Source organism: Syngnathoides biaculeatus, chromosome 3, assembly GCF_019802595.1.
Source record: "Syngnathoides biaculeatus isolate LvHL_M chromosome 3, ASM1980259v1, whole genome shotgun sequence".
Taxonomy (NCBI): Eukaryota; Metazoa; Chordata; class Actinopteri; order Syngnathiformes; family Syngnathidae; genus Syngnathoides; species Syngnathoides biaculeatus.
In genome coordinates, this window is record NC_084642.1 from 40,079,566 (window position 1) to 40,105,500 (window position 25,935).

Consider the following 25,935-nt stretch of genomic DNA (forward strand, 5'->3'; position numbering starts at 1 on the left):
GTGTCTTCTCCCTCGGCCACACTTCCCCCAGTAATGACCACATGCTGTCCTCTCACACGTTCGCTTTTCCTCTATATATGTAGAGTGACAGCTGGAAATGGTCCCAGGTTTAGACTTTGGACGTTGTTACACATATAAGGCGGTCTGCAATGTGATATCAACCCCCTGTCCATTTTGGAGAAAATTTAAGACTTTTAAATGTGGCTTATAGTCGTGAAAATACGTTAATAGTTTGATTTTGCAGTTACCACTCGCATAAGCACACATCACGAGAGTTCCTTGGTCCTTCATGGGCTTGTGGCCAAGCATATTTGTCTCCTCTTTTATGCCTCCTTGGCATCCTGTTCCAGAAGAACCCCATTTCATCGCCGTTGAAGAGGCTCTGGGGGATTCATCCTTTTGCTTCGATGAGTTCTGCAAAAGTTGTCACGTATTCCTCAACTGCCTTCACATCAGCGCGAGCAGCCTCACCATGCCTGCAGACAGTGTATCCTAGTCCTTTTTCTAAAATTTTCTCACCAGCCCTGGGTGGCTTTAAAAGGTACCCTGGATCCCTCTAGGACAGCGGTCGGCAACCTTTGACACCGAAAGAGCCATTTGAACCCGGTTTCCACGGAAAAGAAAACACTGGGAGCCGCACATCTAAAATGAAGAAAAAAAAAAAACTTCTACTACTTTACCGCAGCATGTTTCTCCATTGGCTTTGCCAGGCTTGAAAGTCGCTCAAAATAGACGGCGTTTCAGCGGGTATACCCGCTTCCGCAGTGTGACGTCTATTTTGAGCGACGAAAAAATAATATCAAATAGTTTAATTAATATTTTAATATTTCAAGATCACAATCTTCAAATTTAGAACTAAAATAATATAAAAACTAACACAAATAAAACGCACTTCAATTAAATACAAAAAAAATTTTTTAGTAATTTATTTTCCCAAGCCAATCAGAGCCGCATTATAAGGATGAAAGAGCCGCATGAGGCTCCGGAGCCGCGGGTTGCCGACTGCTGCTCTAGGATGTCTGCCGATATCCCTGGGGTTTACTGCACCAAATCAGAGTAGATGGTGCTGGCCTTCTCACAAATAATAGCTTCCATTACCATGTCTCCTGCGAGCCGTTTTTCCCCCCCAGCCACGCCAGAAGCCGAGTTTCCATTGACAGAGGTCTGTACCTTCAAAATAATTTTCATCACCTTTGGCTGGCATTATCGACTTGATGGATTCCTTCTGCTTGAGAATCGTACATATGGTTGATGTTGAACGGTCATACCTCTTTGCCAAGTTGCTCACTTGTACACCCTATTTGTGCTTTTGTATTATTTCGCGCTTTAATTCTGTCGACATCATCCTCTTTTTCTCAGCTTTCCTGAGCGTTTGGTTTATTGGGCTGCATCGTTGAAAATTCCCTCGTACTAAATGCAAGATAACTGGAGCAGAGCAACACGGAGATGCTACTCAGGTGGATACCGAGTGAAGTGCGAAAAGCCAACCGTAGCCTGTGCAATTCAGGATCTTAATGATTGTGGCACCATCTACCGGGAGTTGTTCATGCGTCAAATCCTAGCTTGCAAGACATAGCAAAAAATGTCGGTCATATCTTGGAAAAATACTTATGTAAACTTGTATTTCAAGGTACTAAATGTACTGTAGGTTATCTGGTTCCACAAATTCACTATTTTCAAAAGATATTTAATGATTCCATAATTTTATCCTATCAAACGGCACTACCAGAAAAAGAAAATAGAAAAAGGGAAAAAAACAGTTTTGTAATACTGAAACTGTTTGAAGGGTCATCACAACTGACATAAACAACCACAAAATGTTTGTCAATTTGGTTTGTGGAACTGAAACAGTGAGTTCAATGCTGTATGCTGTTTCCATTAAGTATAGTAATCCCGAGATTGAACTATTAAAGATTTGGTTTTTGGCCACTTCTGATATAAATATTATGTAATGTAATTACTACTGGTGTTAATTCTCACATGCCTCAAAATTGGAGCCTGGTATGCAAAAATAATATATATATATATATAGTTTATTCTATTACCTGTCTATGTGGTGAAAACAAATAAAAAAAAAAAAAAATCATCTTCATTGTTCACTGTTTTTGCTTTCAGCCAATCAATGTGGCAGCATGGTCTCCATGTGGGAACTTTTTGGCAGCTGCCACTGTGGGAGGTTTCATAACAGTGTGGGACATCGAAAGCAAACTGTGTTTAGAGAGGTATGTAAACATGTAATTTAGATTTCATTTTTTGCAAAAACTGAAATTGAAAAAAGATTTCTTGAATGGATATTTCTTTAACCCAGCAGTTCCTTTCCATTCAAAGTAATTTAAAAAATAATAATATACAGTGAAGAAAATAAATATTTGAACACCCTACTATATTGCAAGTTCTCCCACTTAAAAATCACGGAGGGGTCTGAAATTTTCGTCGTAGGTGCATGTCCACTGTGAGAAAGGTAATCTAAAAAGATAAATCCAGAAATCACAATGTATGATTGTTTTTGATTATTTATTTGTGTGATACAGCTGCAAATAAATATTTGAACACCTGAGAAAACCAATGTTAATATTTGGTACAGTAGCCTTTGTCTGCAATTATAGAGGTCAAACATTTCCTGTAGTTGTTCACCAGGTTGGCGCACACTGCAGGAGGGATTTTGACCCACTTCTCCACATAGATCTTCTCTAGATCAGACAGGTTTCTTAGCTGTCGCTGAGAAACACGGAGTTTCAGCTCACTCCAAAGATTTTCTATTGGGTTTAGGTCTGGAGACTGGCTAGGCCACGCCAGAACCTTGATATGCTTATTACGGAGCCACTCCTTGGCTTTCCTGGTTGTGTGCTTTGGGTCATTGTCATGTTGAAAGACCCAGCTAAGACCCATCATCAATGCTCTGCCTGAGGGAAAGAGGTTGTCCCCAAAATCTCCCAATACATGGCCGCGGTCATCCTCTGCTTATTACAGTGCAGTCATCCTGTCCCAGGTGCAGAAAAACACCCCCAAAGCATGATGCTACCACCACTATGCTTCACAGTAGGGATGGTGCTCTTGGGATGGAACTCATCATTCGTCTTCCTCCAAACACGCTTAGTGGAATTATGACCAAAAAGTTCAATTTTAGTCTCATCTGACCATATGTGATATGTGCTGGTTTAAGCAGGGGAACCTTCCTTGCCATGCATGATTTCAGACCATGACGTCTTAGTGTTTTACCAAAAGTCATCTTGGAAACTGTGGTCCGAGGTCTTTTCAGGTCATTGACCAATTCCTGTGGTGTAGTTCTGGCCTGATTCATGACCTTTCTCAGGATCATTGAGACCCCACGAGGTGATATCTTGCATGGGGGTTAACTCCAATTGAGATTGACCATCATGTTTAGCTTCTTCCATTTTTCTAATGATTGCTCCAACAGTGGACCTTTGTTCACCAAGCTGCTTGGCAATTTCTCCGTAGCCCTTTCCAGCCGTGTGGAGTTGTACAATTTTGTCTCTGGTGTCTTTGGACAGCTCTTCGGTCTATGCAGCTAACGACCCCACACAAGTGCATCGGATTCAGGAAAATACATGGAGTGAAGGTGGACTTTTAAAGGCGGAGTAACAGGTCTTTGAGGGTCAGAATTCTTGCTGATAGACAGGTGTTCAAATACTTATTTGCAGCTGTATCACACAAATAAATTGTTAAAAAAAATCATACATTGTGATTTCAGGATTTTTCTTTTTACATTATCTCTCTCACAGAGGAACAATTAGAAAGATGGAGACATGCACTGGAAAGGAGAGGAATGAAGATTAGCCGAAGTAAAACAGAGTATATGTGCGTGAATGAGAAAGGTGGAGGGGGAAGAGTGAGGCTACAGGGAGAAGAGATAGCGAGGGTGGAAAACTTCAAATATTTAGGGTCAACAATCCAGAGCAATGGTGAGTGTGGTAAGGAAGTGAAGAAACAAGTCCAAGCAGGTTGGAACAGCTGGCGTAAGGTGTCTGGTGTGTTATGTGACAGAAGAGTTTCTGCTAGGATGAAGGGCAAAGTTTACAAAACAGTGGTGAGGCCGGCCATGATGTATGGATTAGAGACGGTGGCACTGACGAAACAACAGGAAGCAGAAGTGGAGGTGGCAGAAATGAAGATGTTGAGGTTCTCGCTCGGATTGAGCAGGTTGGATAGGATTACAAATTACCTCATTAGAGGGACAGCCAAAGTTGGATGTTTTGGAGACAAGATTCAAGAGAGCAGACTTCGATGGTTTGGACATGTTCAGAGGCAAGAGAGTGAGTATATTGGTAGAAAGATGCTGAGGATGGAGCTCCCAGGCAAAAGAGCGAGAGGAAGACCAAAGAGAAGGTTTATTGATGTGGTGAGGGAAGAATGAGGGCAGTTGGGGTTAGAGAGAAAGATGCAGGAGATAGGCTAAGATGGCAAAAGATGACACGCTGTGGCGACCCCTAACGGGACAAGCCGAAAGGAAAAGAAGAACAGTGGACATGCACCAAGGTTGAAAATTTCAGACCTCTCCATGATTTCTAAGAGGGAGAACTTGCAATATAGCAGGGTGTTCAAATACTTATTTTCTTCACTGTAAGATGACGGGAGGTGTTATATCATTGTCTTTCCTTGTCTGCTCCACAGGCAGAAGCATGAAAAGGGCTTCACAGTGTGCAGTTTAGCCTGGCATCCGTCAGGCACTCAGATTGCTTACACTGACATTGAGGGCTGTCTGGGCTTGTTGGATGGTTTTAGCGCGTCCATATCTAAAATCACAATGCCCAAGGTATAGTTCTGTTGTCTACATATTTAGTACTAGTGTTTCGAAATTAATGTTTCCTGCTGTTTAAATGTAAAATGCATGTACAAACTGGGTCACACTTCCATTACTTCCCATATCTTATATAAGATATTATTATTAATTATTATTATTAATTAATAAACATTTTTAACTCAAGTTATACAGTGTTAGTCCCTCACATTCATGAAGGGTAGGGACCGAGCCTGGAGGCACTAGTGAAAATCTGTTTGTAATTGTCCTAAAAATGTTCATAATTATCTCGTGATGCTACTGGTTGGTGGTATTACACAAAAGGAAAAGAGTGACCGTAAATAGGAGGCCACCTTGCTAGAACGGGACTTTATGTGCGTCCGATCGACGTATGTGCCACACCCGAATCAAGCGATGAGATGGATGATGGGCTGATGTCAAATTCTTTTTTTTTTTTTTTAAATTTTGTCTGAACAAACACACTAACCCCTGAGCACTCCCTTTGACCACTGTGAGCAACATCAGATGTATGGAAAGAGGTCAGATCAGTGTCATCCACTGAAGTTCCATGGCTCATTAAAAGGTTCAGATTACAGCATTTACATTCACATCGGAACATTTTTAATAACAATTTTGTTTTTGCAAACTTAATGAAAATGTCAAACAAAAAAATTACATTCCTAACCAACCCAACTATGCACTTTAAAGTTGAAGTGTCGCTTCCTACTTTGTTTCATTTAGTTTTTCTGAATCCACAAAGATATAGCTCTTTGTTTTTCTTGGCGTAAAACTGAGTTATTGCTTGCAGAATATTTTTAGAATGCATGTTGAAAGCTGAATGATGCTCCCAAACAGTTTTAAGGCTCATGTTATGTTGGCTCCTTTATTTAAAATACAGAATTAGCTTTTTGTGTACCGGATTGTCTGTAGTTTCATCCTCAATCAACCTGTGCCAAAGTGGAATTTTAACATTACACACCATCTCATCCTGCACTTTCTACTTTGACTTCAGACCAGACCTTTCTCCCTCGAAAAAGAGAAAATCTCGTCCAATTTCACCACTTTTTCTTTGATTATTCTCATACACAGACATTCATGGCATCTTAAACCAACAGCATTTCTTTTTTTTACTTTTGCCATTATTGTCCAGCTATGTTTAAGCTCGATAATAATGGCAAAACCTAACTAACTAAAAGCTAGCTCATCTTTGCTCTACGTTGCCCAGACTGTGTTGCTAACTAAAGGACTGGTGGAGGGTGGCGCATTAAGATGCTGTCATGATAAATAAATTGATGGGCTGCGCAAATACTGTAACATTTGTAATTATGAGTGTACCCTTTTAAGAGCGGAGGGCGCGGTGTAAGGTAAACTAGGCAGGAGAGTGTGTGGCCAAGCAGCAGGTTGTTGTTAGAGAAAGTTCTGTGTGCTGCCGAAATCTCCCCCCCTCCCAAAAAAAAAAAAAAAAAAAAAAAGCAAGGCTGACGTCTTTTTTTTTTTGCACGCTGTCACGTGATCAACCACAACTGCGATCGACACATTCAGCACCCCTGCTGTAGACTATCGTATAACTTGTCACTTTTCAGGTCCATTGTCACGAAATGCGTGATTTTTAGTGTTATAAATGAAAAAAGGGCAGCCAGAATGGACCCATCCGTTTCTTCACCACACAACATGATTTTGACATAAGGCTTTTTGTCACTCCCGCCATGAAAATCCTCTTGAGGAATTTGTTTTCAAGAAGCAGGAAGTGACGTTAGCAACAGACGACCACTCAGGCGGTCTCGCATGTTTCTACTAGTTTTACCTCCTGGAAGGTAGCTCTTTGTTCCTTCGTGTTCGCCAAAATGCCGACTTGTACTGCTGGAAATTGTTTGAACACTCGGGAGGATGGAATCATTCTTCATATTTTTCAAAAAGACCCGGTACTTCGTGAAAGATAGATTGCACTGGTGCAAAGGACGAGAGCTTCGTGGGTTCCAAATGACAGGTAGGTGTGTATACAGCTACTAAAAAAAAACAATAGTTGGGGGAGGGACGTAATCCTCTGAGAATGTAACAAAACCTCCGCGTACGTAAGTCAGGGGTGCCAAATGTGTTGTTGTTTACCCGTTGGCACTGAGCACAGCGTGTTTTCAATAGCGAATGTCCCAGTGTGACGAAATGGACAGACGTTGCAGGCAATATGGCTCCCACTTGGATATGTAATGAGACTTCCACAACTTTGCGCAAGGATGACATGCTCTCTGCTCATATTTATTTTTTCGTATGGACATTGAAGTGAATATGTATTTTTCATTACAATATCTATTTTAAAATGTTTATACACATGATAATTGACCTTTAAACAGCTCTTTCCACATTTGTCATTGCACTGGTCTATAACAGGAACTGCAGTCAGGTACTGTATGGGCACTCTGTATAAGCTTAACATAATGTGGGGCGTTGACGCACTCTAAATGAAAGATTGAATACTGCACATCTGAAACTGAATTTCTCTTGTTCTTGTTAATTTGTTTGTTCTATGTTCTGAATGTTGGACCAGGGGACTGACAACCGGAGACAAATTTTTGTGTGTTGTTACACACTTGGCCAATAAAGATGATTCTGATTAAAATGTGTTGTTACACACTTGGCCAATAAAGATGATTCTGATTAAAATAGTGTGGTCCGCAGCGTTGAACGCAGCGCTGAGATCCAACAGAATGAACAGATTTGATTTAAGGTTATTACCATTGACTAAAATTTAAAGTTTTGAGGAGAGTTGGCTCAGTGCTATGATTCAAACTATTTTTCAAAAGTATTAAGAATTGTTGAAAACTCAGTGAGGTCACTGAAGTTTCTACACTTTTGATGAAAAATTGTTATATAACGGTTTGTAATTTTTTTTCAAATATTAAAATTACTCTTCGACCATTGTACATTTGAATTTCTCTGTGAAGATTCTCATTTGAAGAGAGCAGTTTACAATGGTTTAAAAATTCTTCTCTTAAAAAATCTAGAAAATATTTTGAGCAGAGAGAACTGTGTCACGCAAGTCGTCATTGTGCAGTATTTCCTCAGGTAAAGAGAGGCACTCAGATGTCTTTTAAGCCATATTCTGTTTGGATGAAATGTCGAATCTGTCAATCTTTCCCCTGAAGTAGACCGCAAAATATTCAGAGTCAGTCAGTTGGCATTAAAAGAAAGCAGTTAGCCTACAAATAAATACCATATTTGACCATTAGGCACATCATCTTAAAGGTCACAGGCTCAGTTGCGGGTGCAATTTCTGTATTTAAAGCTCTAATCCAGAGGACCTTTATTTTAGTTGTCTATCATACAAATGTAGATAAAATTTCATTAAAAAAATGTTTAAAAAATTCTCAACACAACAAAAGAAATAAATTAGCGTCCAAGTCAGTCTCAAAATTGTGTTAAAAGTGTCACTTAGATTCTGCAAGTTCCGTACCCCCCGGAATGTGACGTCATATCCACACAAAATTTAGCCAGAGAGTGAAAAAGCTAGCACAGATGGTGAGGAACTGTGTTTTATACAGCTGTTCTGCTTCATACGCTGACGGAGTCAGCTTACATGAATGGCCGAAAGATGAACAGACAGGCAGGTTATGGACCACATTTGGTTCAGGTATGGACTTAAAACCAAAGTTGACAGTAATATGTTCCAAGCATTTCACTGAAGACTGCTTTGAAAACCTGGTACAGCGTTCATTTGGCTTCGGTAGCAAGTACGTTCACGTTCATTTGTTTAGTATTGACAAGTATTTACCTTGTTTTAAATGTAGGTACAATATTGATACAGATACAGTGCCTTGTGAAAGTATTTGGCCCCCTTGAACTTTTGAACCTTTTGCTACCTTTCAGGCTTAAAGATATAAAATGGAAACGTTTTGTCAAGAATCAACAAGTAGGACACAATTATGTAGTTGAACGACATTTATTCAATATTTTATACTTTTTTAACAAAAAAACTGAAAACTGGGGAATGCAACATTATTCGGCACCTTTACTTTCAATGCAACAAAATCACTCCAGAAGTTCAGTGAGGATCTCTGAATTATCCAATGTTGACTGATGATGATAAATAGAGTCCACCTGTGTGTAATCAAGTCTCCGTATAAATGCACCAGCTCTGTGATAGTCTGGGGGTTCTATTTAAAGTGCAGAGAGCAGAATGAAAACCAAGGAACACACCAGGCACGTCTGACATACTGTTGTGGAGAGGTTTAAAGCCGGATTTGGATACAAAAAGATTTCCCAAGCCTTAAACATCACAAGGAGCACTGTGCAAGCAGTCATATTCAAACGGAAGGAGTACCAGACCACTGCAAATCTACAATGACCAGCCCTGCCTCTAAACTTTCACCTCGTACAAGGAGAAAACTGATCAGAGCTGCAGCCAGGAGCCCCATGATCACTCCGGGTGAACTGCAGAGATCTACAGGTGAGGTGGGAGAGTGTCCGTAGGACAACAATCAGTCTTACACTGCACAAATCTGGGCTTTATGGAACAGTGGCAGGAAGAAAGCCATTTCTCAAAGATATCTATAAAAAGTCTTGCCACAAGCCACCTGGGAGATACACCAAACATGTGGAAGAAGGTGCTCTGGTCAGATGAAACCCAAATCGAACTTTTTTGGCCACATTGCAAAAATGACATGTTTGGCGTAAAAGCAACACAACTCATCACCCTAAACACACTATCCCCACTGTCAAACGTGGTGGTGGCAGCCTCATGGTTTGGGCCTGCTTGTCTTCAGCAGGGACAGGGAAGATGGTTAAAATTGATGAGAAGATGCATGGACCCAAATTCAAATTGTGGAAGAAAATCTGTTTGGAGTCTGCAAAAGGCCTGAGACTAGGAAGGAGAGCTAATCTTCCGACAGGACAATGATCCAAAACATAAAGCCAAATCTACAATGGAATGGTTCACAAATAAATGTATCAAGGTGTTAGAATGGCCAAGTCAAAGTCCAGACATGAATCCAATCGAGAATCTGTGGGCAGAGCTGAAGACTGCTGTTCACAAACTCTCTATCCAACACCGCTGAGCTCGAGCTGTTTAGCAAGGAAGAATGGGCAAGAATTTCAGTCTCTCAATGTGCAAAATTGATGGAGACATACCCCATGCGACTTGCATCTGTAATTGCAAAAGGTGGTGCTACAAAGTATCAATACTTTTCAGGTTTTTATTTTTTAAAAAAGTTTAAAATATCCAATCAATTTAGTTCCACTTCACGATTGTGTCCCACATGTTGTTGATTCTTGGGAAAAAATTTTGATTTTCTATCTTTTTGTTTGAAGCCTGAAATGTGTCAAAAGAGTGAAAAGTTCAAGTCTGCCACGCCTGCTGTATATTCGCTACATCTAAACCAACTCCTCAGAAAAGCATCAAACAAATCTCTGCGGTCTATATAATGGGACTGTTCGTCGTCAGTGCCATGCCCCTCTCCAACACGTCGAGTTCCGCCTGTGTGTATTCTGGTTCAAGCGCTTGAACATTGTACATTATTTTTGTTTTGTTTGCTCAATGGCGGGAGTAGTAATAACACGGAGGATGGACACTGTGTTGTACTCGCTTTGTTGGCTCTTTGCACACAAGACTTCTTGGTTACTAATTATGGCGATGCGTGCGTGGAACCCCTGCGCTGGCTGATCGCGAGAGGCTGGCTGCTTGAAAAGTGGAACTAGGGGTAAATAAAGTCTGGCCACGGCTGCTGTATATTCTCTACATGTAAACCAACTCCTCAGAAAAGCATCAAACAAATCTCCGCGCCCCCTCTCCAATACGTCAAGTTCCGCCTGTGTGTATTCTGGCTCAACCACACAGGCATGAACATTGTACATCATGCTATTTTCGTTTTGTTTGTTTGTAATTATTTTTCACAAAAATCAGCCACAAAATGCCAGATATTGGACGTTCTCTGTTGAGTGAAATGTACCCACGAGCAATGGGGGGTCAGAACAGGAAGCACTGCAGGTGTGGCAAACACTGGCTGTCAATTTTCCAGCTGGGCTCATTGGAATGTCTGAGCGAGAAAGGAATTTCGATAATACTTTTCCAATTTAGAGATGTTTCTTGGTGAAATCTGTGGATAACTCTGGCATTACAAGAAACACTGTACCCTCATCTACTAGCTTTTAATGTGTGCTGTCATTTGAAAACTGCATTTTGTTTTTCTTTGGTTTAAGGTTGAGTGATACTGGAATTAGTTTGATGACTTCGAACCTTTATGTGACAGATATGAACAAAAAAAACCTGAAATCAGGAAGGGTGAAAACACTTATTCATGGCAGTGTGCATATATATACAGATACATATATACATATACGTAAATGCATACATATATTCTGGGATCTGGAACAGATTAAGGTCATTTACATAATTTCAATGGGAAAATTTGCTTTGACATCAGAGCAATTTGAGGTAAGAGCTCAGTCACAGGACAAATTAAACTCGTATCTCAAGGTGTTACTGTGTCTATCGATCGATCTAATCTTACACTACCCTACCCACCCACCATCTAGGATGTTTTACGCGCCTCTGTTTAGTTATGAGCCCACAAAAACTAGGTATGTCTTCTTCACACGCTTTAGGTAGCTTCATCATCTTTTACTCGCAATTGAGGTCAGTTCTTCTACTCACGCTACTTGTATACTCTTCTACTCACGCTGAAAGTAAAATCTTCTCCACATTGGAGGGATCTGCTCATGCCCAAACCTGAAGGGATTATAGGTAACTGTCATGTTTCTTTATCATTACATTCAAACAAGTTTTTCATGTATGTTTAAAAATTATAACCGCTAGCAACAAAATAATCAATATTTTAACCGCATCATTAAATATGCCCCAGCGGTCACAGCATTGGAAAAAATATGCAGCTTGTTGTTCTGAAAATTCAGTACATGGAAAAGATAGCACACTATGGTGAATTTTCACGGGACAAGGCGAGAGGAAAAGAGAGACAGACATACTTTGGTTTCTTCCCACATCCCCAAAACATACATGGTAAATGTATAAAGGGTAAATGTACAGCTCTCGCCCAGTCAGATGGAATGGCTCGAGCAGGCCAGCGAACCTAATAAGGATCAGTTGTATGAAAATTGGATGGATGGATTACTTTTGTCAGATTCAAGTTATTTCTGTAACCACTGTGGCTTTTCTTTCACTAACATTGGGTACCAACATTTTTGTAAGTAAAAGTGCTACAAATAATTTTCTCTATTGTTGGCAGGTGAATGCAGAAAAGGCAGAGAGATGCTATGAAGATCTATTTGAGGATGTTGATGACCCGGTCACAGATGAAGGATGGGATGATGACAACTCCCCTACTAAGAAAGCAATCAGTGGGGTCAATGAAAATGAATATGAGGATGACAGTTTTGTCAAACCTGCAAACGGGTGGGCGAAGAACAGAGGAGCAATCCTGGATGATGAAAATTCTCTTGGTGAGTGTTTGGTGGCTACTTTGCTGGAGTGAATTAAAACAGTTTCTTCTTACTCTCGAAACACCAACTGCCCTCATGACTTCCCTCACAACATCCGTCAACCTTCTCTTTGGTCTTTCTCTTGCTCTTTTGCCTGGCACTTCCATTCTCAGCACCCTCCTACCAATATACTCACTCTCTCGCCTTTGGACATGTCCAAATCATCGAAGTCTCCTCTCTCGAACCCTGTTTCCAAAACATCCAACTTTGGCTGTCCCTCAAATGAGCGCAATTCTAATCTTATCCAACCTCCTCACTCCTCGACAGAACCTCAACATCTTCATTTCCCTTTATCTCTTCGGTGCGTCTAATCCGTCTCTCATCAGTACATAATGGTTAGCCTAACAACTGTTTTATAAACTTTGCGCATCATCTTAGCAGAGACTTTTCTGTCACATAACACACCAGACACCTTCCATCAGATTTTCCAAACTGCTTGGACCTGTTTCTTCACCTCCTTGCCACAACTCATCATTGCTCAACTTCTCAAAGTATTCTTTCCATCTATTTATCACACTACAGGCACCAGTCAACAGATTTCCGTCTCTATCCTTAATCAAACTTACCTACTGCACATCCTTTCCATCTTTATCCCTCTGCCTGGTCAACCCGTAGAGATCCGTTTCTCCTTCTTTTGTGTCCAACCTGGCATACATGTCGTCATATGCCTTTTGTTTAGCGTCAGCCACCCACCTCTACCATTGGCCTATGTCGCATCTCAATGTATTCCTTTCACCTTTCCTGGATCCTGGGTCTCACTTCTTTGCTAACCTCTTTCCTTGTATGATTTAATGTATTTTGGGGTTCCATCACCAAGTTTCTTTCTCCCCTTTTCCTCCAACACAAAAATGATTCTCCGGCCCATCTCTGATCAGCTTGGCTGTCGTCGTCCAGTCTTTTGGGAGCTCCTCCTGTCCAAGAGCCTGTCTCACCTATTTCTGAAGGCCGCACAACATTCTTTCTTCTTTCGTTACATTAAAGTGAAAGAGACTAAGAGAGACAAAAGAAAAGTTATCCATGTCCAGTTGTGTACACATGGAGCCTGTAAGAACATTGCATAAAGAACAGACTGATCTGGAGAACTAGAAGCCACAACAGGACAAAATCTGTGAAAGTTGAAGGTAGTACTAATATTTGTTATAAATGTAAAACTTAAAGAGGAATTCCACTGGTTTGCATTAACAATGTATCCAATAGGTCATGTAATATGTACTCTATTTTGACAATGAGATGTTAAATCCTCTGTCATTTAATAGTGTTTTGAGAAGATTATCGACAATTACGAATTTTCAGGGGCGCTATCATTTTCTCAGGTCACATGACCTACGTGCGCAGATGTGACGTGTTCGTGGGGTTACAAAGGGTCAATTACATGGGACACCATTATACCCAGCGCTGATTTCTCGGTTTCATCCTCATCTGATGAAGAAATAGCAGTATCGGTTGATCGGGAAGACTGAGGAATACTTCCATACACAGCCGTGAGCGACTCAGCCACTCGGTTGATCAGGAAGATGAAGAAATACTTCCATACACAGCCGTGAGCGCCACAGCTCCGGGGCTCGGGGGAGCCGTGAGCTCGCTCCCCGGCGAGCGAGCTCCGATGCTCTGGGAGCGAGCTCACGGCTCCGCCGCTCAGTTGACCGGGAAGACAGAGGAATACTTCCATACACAGCAGCACAGCTCACGGCTGTCTATGTCTATGGAAATAAAAAAAATCGTAATTCTTGATAAAAAAATCTTCTCAAAACGCTATTAAATTAGTGTTTTTAACATCACATTGTCAAAATAGAGTACGTATTACACAACCGATTGGATAAATTGTTTATGCAAACCAGTAGAATTTCCCTTTAAATCTGATAACAGTTTCCCTCCTTTTGATTCATGCAATCAAAAGTAACCTAAACTCCAATCAAAACTACTAACTTAAAAACTGAACCCAACAATTTACTAAATCCTAAACATTAATGACCTAAAAGAGAGTAAAAGTAATTACATATTAACAAGCTAAAAAAAGTAGCTCAAAGTAATACAAAAATGCAAAAAATGAAACTGCAAATCCTCATGCATCAACAAAGTAACAACCTCACTTTCATCCAGAAATTCAAACTGCAGGTTTAAGAAAATCTATCATAAGCAGGTCATCGTCAAGTATGGAGTAAATTCATGATGAAGAAAGTGAACAATGGTCAACATCATCCAGGCAGTCAGACTGAGGGAAGAGGTCAGGAAAATGGCTGTCAGAGACGATTGAGCGAAAATGTGCACAATGAACCAAGGCTGTGTCAATCATGCAAGAAATCATTTCACCAATGAGACAAAACAGCATGGCATGACACAGAGGACAGACAATATGATACACACTATAAGAGCAAAATGATACAACCATGCTTGCCATCCAAGTCTAGCCAACCAACTCGAATCGAGCATTTCCTCACATTCCACGACGTCACTGACTGCTGTGAGGTTTTTGATGGGTTTGTCTACAATGGGGATCGAGACGTGGTAGAAATAATGTGTGAGTGGTCTGTCAAAGCAATAGGAGCACACCGACCTCACCAATCTGGAACAATCCTTGTGTAGACACTGTGTCCACAAAGCCAGTACACGCGCTCAAAAGGCAACGTGCCCAACTGTTCAGGCGCTTTCATACGTATAGGGAAGACGGTTAGCATCGGAAGAAGCCTGAGTAGTGTTCAGAAAGAAATTAGAGATTAGTCATGCATGATACAGATATACATTGGCAATAAGACTTTGGGACCTTCTAAACTAACACAGGCTACCCAGACAGAGTTTTGTTCATAGCAAAACAGCGCAACAATACTCCAGGATGAATGTGAATTGAGCTCAAAGGTACCCTACCTGAAAATTTTGTTATATTGACGTAGGGAAGAGGAGAACCTGTTTCAACCAAGACAGTATGATTAAGTTTGACTAATTCTATGTAATTGTATTGCAGATTAATTAAAGAAGCCAAGATGTGAGGAAAAATTTATGATGCATTAGGGTGTGGAGCAGTCACGACGTGGACTTGCAGTTGCATGTGGCATGAAAGAAAAAACATAGCAGTTTGAACTATATTGCAACATGGAGGGAATCTTGAAATCAAAGATTCATGCTGTAGAAGCTGAAAGTATCAGAAGTAGAGAAAATTTTATGTAACCAAGAAAGCTTGTCATGGGTGTCACGTCTTGTGTGGTCGAGGATTGTGTCAACTGTCACAGTGGGAGCATCAATACTCAATTTATTCACAACCGTGGCGATAAATGTCACACGACCCCAAAAAATCCCTGAAGATGTCATCTTGTCTTTCCTCCTGCTGAGTTCTTCAAATTTGTGTGCGTACATGTCAGTGCAGGCAGAGGATTGGTCGTTGCTTGTCTTTTTTACCTTTCTGCTCCTCTATGATTCAACATGCACTCAGTTGCTTGCACTGATTGTAGCTAAAAGTGAACCCCCTTTTTTAGAGGTTACTCAGTCTCCATAGGCCGACCTTTATGACCTTGTTGATCTTTTTGATCAATCACAATAGAAGACCTAGAGACTGGAGGATTGAGGACCAACGGAGGCGCTGGGACCGTCACGCAGTGTGATGCATGAACCCACATGGCCCTTTCGGCGACCTTCACTGCAATGTTGGTCACGAGGAGAGCTTGGAAAGGCCCCAGCCAGCACTGATGTCTGCACATTTTCCGCCAGTGGTTCTTTATTAGCTCAAATTCAGCGGGTTTGAAATCATCCAAGGATCCATCTGTCGGCCTCAGTAGTGCTGCAAGAACTTGTCTCCTGACATTAGAGAGCAGTTTAGTCAATGTCGAAGCCTTTACTATTTATCAGTTTATGATTAACTAACAAGAACTTCACAAACGCTTGCCAGTCGATATTTCAAACACGAGGCATATCCTCCACGATGGTCTGACTGCTGTGTCATCATTTTCATCGCCAGCTACTTCGTCTGAATTTGAACGTGTGTGCTGTTTAACTGGCTCAAATTGATACCTTTAACGCCTTCATAAAGCTTGTATTCTTCACCGTCTTCGTGGGACCCTTCAGAATAATGTTCATCACTCAAATTATTGGAAAATTCATTGGCGTTCTTACAGTGTATTCCTACGGGATCCATGTTGTCACAATGTCCTACGTCATGCCCCTGATCGGCTTTCTCCGGCACGTTTCTGTCCTTTTCCGGCAGATACTGCAATGTGCGATCATTGGTTGCAAATTATCGAAAAATACAAATGTTTCCTTCATAACAGATTTAAGATTCGTATTCAGCATAAAAACTGTATAATATTAGGAAAAAGGTGCATTGCGGTCCTTCCATTCCCTTTGATGTTGGATGTTTTTGGGATGTGGGAGGAAACCAGAGTGCTTGGAGAAAACCCAAGAACATGTAAATGCCACACAGGCGCGGCCAAGATTAAACCCTGGACCTCAGAACTGTGAGGCCAACGCTTTACAGCTGTGCCACCGTGCCTCATTTTAGCATAATAAAAGAAAAGATGTTGAGGGAGACCATTGCTCATCCAAATGTCATTCTCAAAAGTCGCCTGCACTGTCGAAACACAGCATGTTCAGTGGGAGTCTATTGTGAGTGAAGGTCAGCATAAGAGGGGGAACGGTGCAAGTAGGTAATTGAGAAGGAGGAGGTGAAGTGGAGTGAAGGAAGAGGCAGGCATGATGCAGCCTTGGGAGTGGGGTGGTGGTGACCATATTTTCAACCTTTTTTTGATATGGAATGTAGATGATGAAATCCCTAAATTCCTTGCAATTGTACGTTGGGGAACATTGTCCTTAAACTATTTTCTCACCCACTTGTTCACAAAGAGGTGAAGCTTGCCCCATCTTTCCTTATGAATTACTGAGCAATTCTTTGAAGCTCCTTTTATACCCAATCATGGCACCCATCTACTCCCAATTAGCCTGTTAACCCGTGGGATGTTCCGAACAGCCATTTGAGCTTTTGAGTCTTTTTATTTTTCCTCCTGTCCAAGCTTTTTTAGAATGTGTTGCAGCCAAAAAATTCCAAGTTAAATTATAATTTGGTCAAAGAAAATGTTTTTCAGTTTTAACATTATTTTGTCTTTGTAGTGTATTTAATTAAATTTGGTTGAACGTGATTTCTAAATCATTTTATTCTGTTTTTATTTGTTTCACACAACGTCCCAACTTCATTTACTTCCTGAGAGGAAATTCTCCAGCACTTCTCCTGCACTAAACCACAACTCACTGAAAAATGCACATTACCACAGCTGTTCGAGAGCATCGTGTCTGATGTGGGGGAGCGAGGGAATTTGCTGAGTGGTTTGGGGTTTTAAAGAAGAGCATCAGAAGGCACATGAAACATATTTGCCTGTTTTTTCACGATAAATCCATGGCTCTTCCTCAGCAATATACAGTATGTAAAATTTGCATATTAACTGGCCGGTACGACAGTGTGTCAGTCAACTCTGCAACAGCCCTACAGCCTCATGCACGAACACTTAAGTTGGAGCTGAAAACCCGTTAGCCTAGAATGGCAGCTATACATTTCATGTGGGACTAGTAAAAATGATTATCAAATATCTCCATTTAAAAAAATGAATTAAATAAATGTAGAAATGTTTAAAATTAGAATACATAAATTCCTCCATCCATTTTCTGAGCCTCTTATCCTCACGAGGGTTGTGGTAGTGGTGGAGTCAATCCCAACTTTCATCGGGCAGTAGACTGGGTATACCCAGAACTGGTTGCCAGCCAATCGCAGAGCACATGAAGACAGACAACAGTCGCACTCACAATTATACCTAAGGGCAATTTAGAGTCTCCAATTATTGCATGCTTTTTTTGAGATGTGGGAAGAAACCGGAGTGCCTGGAGAAAACGGACGCATGTATGGGGAGAACATGCAAAGTCCAAACAGGCAGGGCTGGGATTTGAACCTTGGTCCTCAGAACTGTGATGCCAACAGTGTCACCATTTGTTCCACTGTGCCGTGGATTAAATACTGGTTTAATATTTTATGGGAAATTTATGTATTTAATGTATTTATTTAATTTTGGCATTCTTGATCCTCAGATTCAGGTTCACAAATGCTTGATCAACATAATTTTGGAGACAACGATCCAGACAGTGCCGTGGTGACTACATCTCCTTTGCCTGCGACGTTGCGGCCTGTTTATGAAGTGCCACAAAAAACGGCACCCCAGAAAGCCTTTCAGCCAGGCTCCACCCCTATCCATCTTACTCACCGCTTCATGGTTGTTGAGCGTGATGCATTTTGAACTTTTAATGACTTGAATTACGTTTCAGGTGTAGCTACCAAAACTGGGTGTCTTAAACCTAACTTTCCTACAGATGTGGAACTCTGTGGGGACAGTGCGAGGCTACAGTGATGAGCAGGACAATGCCATCGATGTGGAGTTTCACGACTCAGCTGTACACCATACGATGCACCTCACTAACTTGCTGGGCCACACCATGACTGATGTTTCCGTGGAGGCCGTGGTACTGGCATGCCCAAGCACAGATGAGCTTGCAAGGTATGACCACCAGTGTCCAAAAGGATGTAAGCTCATCTTACAGGTCTGCCTGAGTCCATATGTTATCTTTTTCAGTCTTTCCATTTCAAATGAAAAGTGACAGATTTATGTGTGCGTGTGTGCGTGTGTGTGTGTGTGTGTGTGTGTTAGAGAGAGAGAGAGAGAGCGCATACATACGCACGCACACATTCACACCACTCCTTAAGCCTGTAACCTTATTATTGTGGAGGGTTTTTTGTGACCCTTTGTAGGGTCACCCATGGCAAACAGGTCCTAGGTGGAGGACCAGACATAGCACGACTCCATAAACCCCTATTATGAGTAATTTTCCTTCCTTTCCTTTCCCGGACCCGGGTCACTGGGGCCCCGCTCTGGAGCCAGCCCTGATCTCCGGTTCAATTCTTCCTTCACTCGTGAACAAGACCTCAAGATACTTGAACTCCTCCATTTCTGGAAGACTCATCACCGACCTGGAGAGTGCACACCCTTTTCTGACCTGGGCATGATGGCCTCAGATTTCGAAGTGCTGATTGTCATCTTAGCCACTTCACACTCAGCTACAAACCACTCAAGTGTGAGTTGGAGATCACGCCTTGATAAAGAATCATCACCTGCAATAAGCAGGGATGCAATACTGAGGTGACCACACGGGACCCCCTCCACACCTCGGTTACACCAAGAAATTTTCTCCATAAAAGTTATGAACAGAATCTGAGAAAGGGCAGCCTTGGCGGAGTCCAACCCTCACCGTAAATGAGTTTGACATACTAGCCAAAATGCAGACCAAACTGCGACCGAGCAGCCCGTATCGGAGGGTTTGGTACCCCATACTTCCAAAGATCCCCCGATTGTACTTCCCAAGGCACACGGTCGAACGGTTTCTCCAAGTCTACAAAACACGTAGATTGGTTGGGTGAAGTCTCATCCACCCTTGAGGACCTATTTGGGTGTTGAGCTGGTCCACAGTTCCATGGCCAGGAGGAAAAACCACACTATTCCTCCTGAACCTGAGATTTGACTTCCTAATGCACCATACTCTCTTGCAACCTGAATAGACCTTACCATGGGAGCTGAGGAGTCTGATCCCCCAATAGTTGTCATAAAGCTTCAGAGTCCTTCCCATTCTGCCAGTCAAAAAGCACTGTCCACGATCTCCATGCGATGTTGCAGTGGTGTGCTATCCAGGACAGCCCCACAACATCGAGAGCCTTGAGGAACTCTGGGTGAATCTCATGAACCACTGGGGCTTTGCCACTGAGGAGAACTTTAATCACGTCTGTGACCTCAACCCCAGAGATCAGCGAGCCTGCCTCAGAGAACGCAGACTCTGCTTCCTCATGGGATGGCATGTCTGTGTAACTGAAGAGGTCTTCAAGTATTCTCCCCACTGATTCACAATTTCCTGAGTCTTAGTCAGCAGCGTCCCATGCCCGCTATTCAGTGTTGATGGTGCTATGATCACCAGACTGCCACAACCCCGGTCTGGTACCTCAGCAATGGAAGCACATACATGGTCCACTTGGACTCGGAACCCAGAACATGAGTAAAGTTCTGTTGGAGGTGGGAGTTGAAACGTTCTCGTTAATTCACGCATAACTGTATCAAAATTCACGATGGCGTCTCGCATTACGAAACTCCATAATATGAGAGAGATGCCCAGAGATGATAAACTTTTTTTTTTTTTTTTCCACGAAGAAGGCAGAGTGTAGGAGCCAGATGCAGGAAGCTGAGATGTAAGTGCTGATTTTAGGAAGGATTATTGCCAGGCAGAGGTCATACACGGGAAGGCAATCCAACATGGCGACAAAAATCACAAGACAAAAAGGCTTGGTCAAAAAATCAGATACGAGTAAACGTGAAAACGTAACTTGACTTGATATGCCTCAGTAACGCTAAGACACGGGATGAGGCAGTTACGCTAGCTGATGCTCATGAACACACATCCATATTCACAACGATCTGGCAACAAGTGGCATTAAAAACAAGGGTTAAATACTCAACGTATTTTGGGCACACGAGAATGTGGCACCATGGCCTGTACTGTAGTGTACATTGATTTTGGTGTTTTAAACTATTCCGGTACGTAAAGCAGTGAGCTCTGCTGTATACATACACCATCCTCTTCCTTCAAGATGTCTCACAGTCTGGGCTAAAACAACATGCATGTAACTTCTCCAGCATTATTGAACTTGGGTAATAACAACAAAACAATAGCTGCAGAGTAAAACTAAAACAAGTGTATAGTAGACTCGAGTACAACAAGAAAGTATAATTCTTCAAAACACATTTTCGATACTAAATGCTGTTTAATATTTTAAACTATGACTGTGTATAATAATCTTATTGCCGGTTTCATTGATCCATCAAACCAATTTTAGTTCTCTATGGTATGCCTTTAAAGATGAGTAGACGAAGTTGTTGGTTTGTGTCAGCCCCTTCAGAGAGCTAGTATATACAGTGAAGAAAATAAGTATTTGAACACCCTACTATATTGCAATTTCTCCCACTTAGAAATCATGGAGGGGTCTGAAATTTTCATCGTAGGTGCATGTCCACTGTGAGAGATAATCCAAAAAGAAAAAGACTGGCTAGGCCACGTTAGAACTTTGATATGCTTCTTACAGATAGATACAGATCTTACAGATCTAACCCACACACCTTGGTTTTCCTGGCTGTATGCTTCGGGTCATTGTCATGTTGAAAGACCCAGCCGTGACTCATCTTCAATGCTTTGACTGAGGGAACGAGGTTGTTCCCGGAAATCTCACAATACATGGCCTCGGTCATCCTCTCTTTAATACAGTGCAGATGTCCTGTCCAATGTGCAGAAAAACACCCCCAAAGCATGATGCTACCACCCCCATGCTTCACAGTAGAGATGGTGTTCTCATCATGCATCTTCCTCCAAACACGCTTAGTGGAATTATGACCAAAAAGTTCCATTTAGGTCTCATCTGACCACAAACCTTTCTCCCATGAGTCCTCTGTATCATCCAAATGGTCACTGTCAACCTTAAGACGGGCCTTGACATGTAGTGATTTAAGCAGGGGAACCTTCCGTTTCATGCATGATTTCAAACCATGACTAACAGTCACCTTGGAAACAGTGGTCCCAGCTCTTTTCAGGTCATTGACCAAGTCCTGTCGTGTAGTCCCGGGCTGATTCCTCACCTTTATAAAGATCACTGAGATCCCACTAAGTGATATCTTGCATGGGGCTCCACTCCGATTGAGATTGACAATCATGTTTACCTTCTTTCATTTTCTAATGATTTCTCCAACAGTGGACCTTTTTTCACCAAGCTGCTTGGCAATTTCTCCGGAGCCCTTTCCAGCCATATGGAGTTGTACAATTTTGCCTCTGGTGTCTTTGGACAGCTCGTCGTATTTGAGTCTTACTGATTGTATGGGGTGGACAGGTGTCTTTATGCAGTTAAGAACCTCGCACAGGTGCATCTGATTCAGGATAATACATGGAGTGGAGGTGGACTTTTAAAGGCGGACTAACAGGTCTTTGAGGGTCAGAATTGTAGCTGATAGACAGGTGTTGAAATACTTATTTGCACCCGTATCACACAAATCCTTAAAAAAATCTTACACTGTGATTTCTGGATTTTTCTTTTTAGATTATCTCTCTCACAGTGGACATGCACCTATGATGAAAATTTCAGACCCCTCTATGATTTCTAAGTGGGAGAAATTGGAATATAGCAGGGTGTTCAAATACTTGTTTTCTTCACTGTAAACCACTTAATGGTTTAGGTCCTGAATACATGAAAGAAATAATCATAATGCTGGATTTTGAAATTTAAAGCCTGGGACAATAATCCGCTCAAATGTTGCATACCACAGAAAATTATCTCTGCCCCCCAAAAGGTTTTAGCAGGACTCAGCTTTGTTGCCATTAATTGCCCTCACATATTCAGGTATGACTGCTCTTGACTTTACTGTATCATCATTTATTTTATTTATTTTTTAAGAAAGCATGAATTATGCCACATGACATGTATGTCCCTTTATGACTTCACAGAGGAAGGAGCCATAGTTTCTGCTAAAAGCTGATAGATTACCCGCCAATGACCTTTTATAAAACCCCTTATTTCCTCTCCACAATTGCCCTGGGGATGACCTGGCATGACCCTTTTCCCCTACCATTTACCTCTTCCCAGATATTTGCCCAGGTATTTTCTGTTACCTCCCTTGTCTTTGAGGTACAACTTTTGTTTTATGAAACTTTGAAGCACCAGATTTATATCATACTTGTTTTGAAGCAACAGTTTTGTGTCACGTAATATTTTTTTTTACAACTGTATGAGATAGCCATAATTGGTGGTCATCGACCTGTCAAGCTTTCAACGAAAGCTGTACTCTTACATTTTTTTCACCACATATACAAGTCCATTGTTGGGGGACGCTTCACCCCCCGCTTGTTCATTTAATTTCGGGTAGTGAGAAAGTTGGTTATCCAAATACAGGCTGGAGATGATGAACAGTTTCTTCGAAGCTTTTACTTACAGAATATTCTGGCCACAAATGAGTGACAGACAATGGCTGTAGTAGATCACAAGTGCAAAGATACAGAGGACTTGCAGCATTCTTATAGTATCAGAAGGGTCCGCATCACAAAAGTATGAAAGGAAAATAAAGAACATCATAAAATGAAGAGCATCACAAAATATCTGCATCATAATGACTAAACCAAATCTATCTGGTAATAACGGGCACATTCCTATGTCCTGGTCTCTAGTAAACATTTCAGCAAGATTCACTTAAGGTTAACTGATGAGTTGGCATTCTTCAAACATGAGTTATACAGTCATGACTAAATATGAGCAGAAGACACACTTCATCTATCCATTTGTCCACTCCATATATGTATTTCAGTGGCAGCTGTCCAAGCAGGAAAGGTCACACACCGCCTCATTTGTTGTACAACCATTTAAACAAATGTTGACATGCTCTAATAGCACTTTAAACATTGTCATCTTTGCCTTTTTAGTAAAATACACTGCCTTCACTTCTCATCATGGGACACCAACAAGGAATGGATGATTGACTTGCCTAACGGTGAGGACGCAAGAGCATTGTGTCTTGGTCGAGGCTGGGCAGCACTCGCCACTAGCACACTTATGGTCAGGCTTTTTACTATCGGAGGAGTTCAGAAGGAAATTTTCAGTCTGCCCGGAGCTGTGGTTTGCATGGCGGGACATGGAGAGCAATTGCTCATCGTGTACCACAGAGGTACGTGTGTACACACACACACACTTGTGTACACACACACACACTTGTGTACACACACACAAGCGTGTACACACACACACACACGTACGTATACATAATTTCAGTTCAATGCTTGACACCAGCCACACTGCAATTTAAGTGTTGTATTTGTGAAATTATTGGCAAAATACGCTTTATAATGTCTTTGAAATACTCCTGCACTACTGTATACCGTAGGCCTTCAGACTGCAGTGGGGCAAATAAGTGTTTAGTAAGCCACCAATTATGCACATTCTCCCTCTTAAAAACATGAGAAAGGCCTGTAATTTTATTCGTAGGTATACGACACCCTATGAGAGCCAAAATGAGAACAAAAAAAATCAAGTAAATGAAAGTCTGATTTTTAAACAGTTTATCAGAGGCCCCGTAGCTCAGTGGTTAGAGCACTGGTTTGGTAAACCAGGGGTTGTGGGTTCGTATCCCACTGGGGCCTCCACTCCCTGAGAAGGGTTGCGTCAGGAAGCGCATCCGGCGTAAAAATTCTGCCAAACATATATATGTGGCGACCCCGACTGACGATGTACAGACGGTGTCTTCAAATATCCAAGACCACTAAAGGTAAATCGCTAATGGGCAAGGGCACATCGTATACCCTATGTTTGCAATGACAAAGGTCAACTGTTTTCTGTACATCCCACAGTTTTCACACTGTTGCTGTTTTTTTTTTTTTGGCCCATTCCTCCATGCAGATCTCTAGAGCAGTGATGTTTGGGAGCTGTCGCTAGGCAACACAAACTTTAAACTCTCTAAAGATTTTGTTTGGGATTTAGACTGGTGATTGGCTAGGTCACAAAGGACCTTGAAATGCTACTTACAAAGCCACTCCTTCGTAGCCCGGGTGATTTGTTTGAGATCATTGTCACGCTGAAGGATCCAGCCAATGTTTCATCTTCACTGCCCTTGGTGATAGAAGGAGGATTTAAATCAAAATTAAACAATACATGGCCCCATTGATTCTTTCCTTTCGTCCTGGTCCCTCTCCAGGAAAAACAGCCCCAAAGCATGATATTTCACCATGTGACACAGTAGTTTTAATGCTCTTTGGCAATCTTTCGCCTTCAAACATGATAAATTGATTTTTTTTTATCAACAAGTTATATTTTGGTTTAATCTGACCATAATCATATTCTCCCAATCCTCTTCTGGATTATCCAAATGCTCCCAAGCAAACCTACAATGGGCCTGGACTTTTATTGGCATTGTAGGATTTGAGTCTCTGCCGGCGTAGTGTGTTACTGATTGGAGCCTTTGTTACTTTGGTCCCACCTCTCTGCATGTTATTCAATCGGTCCCCTCTCCCCATGTGGTTCTGGGATTTTTGCTCACCGTTCTTGTGATTGTTTTGACCCCATAGAGTGAGCTCTTGCATGGAGCTCCAGATCAAGGGACATTTTCACTGGTCTTGTATGTCTTTCGTTTTCTAATAATTGCTCCCACTGTTGATTTCTTCACACCAAGCTGCTTACTTATTGCAGATACAGTCTTGCCTTCCTGGTGCAGGTCTACAATTTTGTTTCTGGTGTCCTTCGACAGTTCTTTGATCTTGGCCATCGTGGAGTATGTTTTGTGTGTGTGTGTGTGTGTGTGTGTGTGTGTGGTGTGTGTGTGCGTGCGTGTGCGTGTGTATGCGCGCGTGTGCGTGTGTGTGTGCGCGTGTGTGTGTGTGGGTGTGCGTGCGTGCATGTGTGGTGGACAGATGTCATTTATACTGATGAGTTCAAACAGATGCCTTTATTATGACTGGTAATGAGTGGAAGTAGGAGGACTCATAAAAATAGAGAGCCAAAAATATTACTTGTTTGTGGGAGACCAAACATTTATTTTGCATTTGCTATTACATTCTTAAAAATCAGATGTGATTTCCTCATTTTGTCTCTCATAGGTGAGATA

General features: G+C 41.7%; 1 protein-coding gene across 3 annotated transcripts in view; it reads left to right on the forward strand.

Annotated features, from left to right (window-relative positions):
• wdhd1 (WD repeat and HMG-box DNA binding protein 1) overlaps positions 1-25,935 on the forward strand; it is a 104,908-nt gene that overhangs the window by 24,615 nt on the left and 54,358 nt on the right. For all 3 annotated transcript variants that reach the window (XM_061815837.1, XM_061815840.1, XM_061815839.1), the window contains exons 9-14: positions 2,116-2,222; positions 4,633-4,774; positions 11,992-12,205; positions 18,302-18,483; positions 18,581-18,765; positions 23,765-24,006. In XM_061815837.1, coding sequence (XP_061671821.1) covers positions 2,116-2,222; positions 4,633-4,774; positions 11,992-12,205; positions 18,302-18,483; positions 18,581-18,765; positions 23,765-24,006 — 1,072 coding nt within the window. The remainder of the gene's footprint in view (positions 1-2,115; positions 2,223-4,632; positions 4,775-11,991; positions 12,206-18,301; positions 18,484-18,580; positions 18,766-23,764; positions 24,007-25,935) is intronic.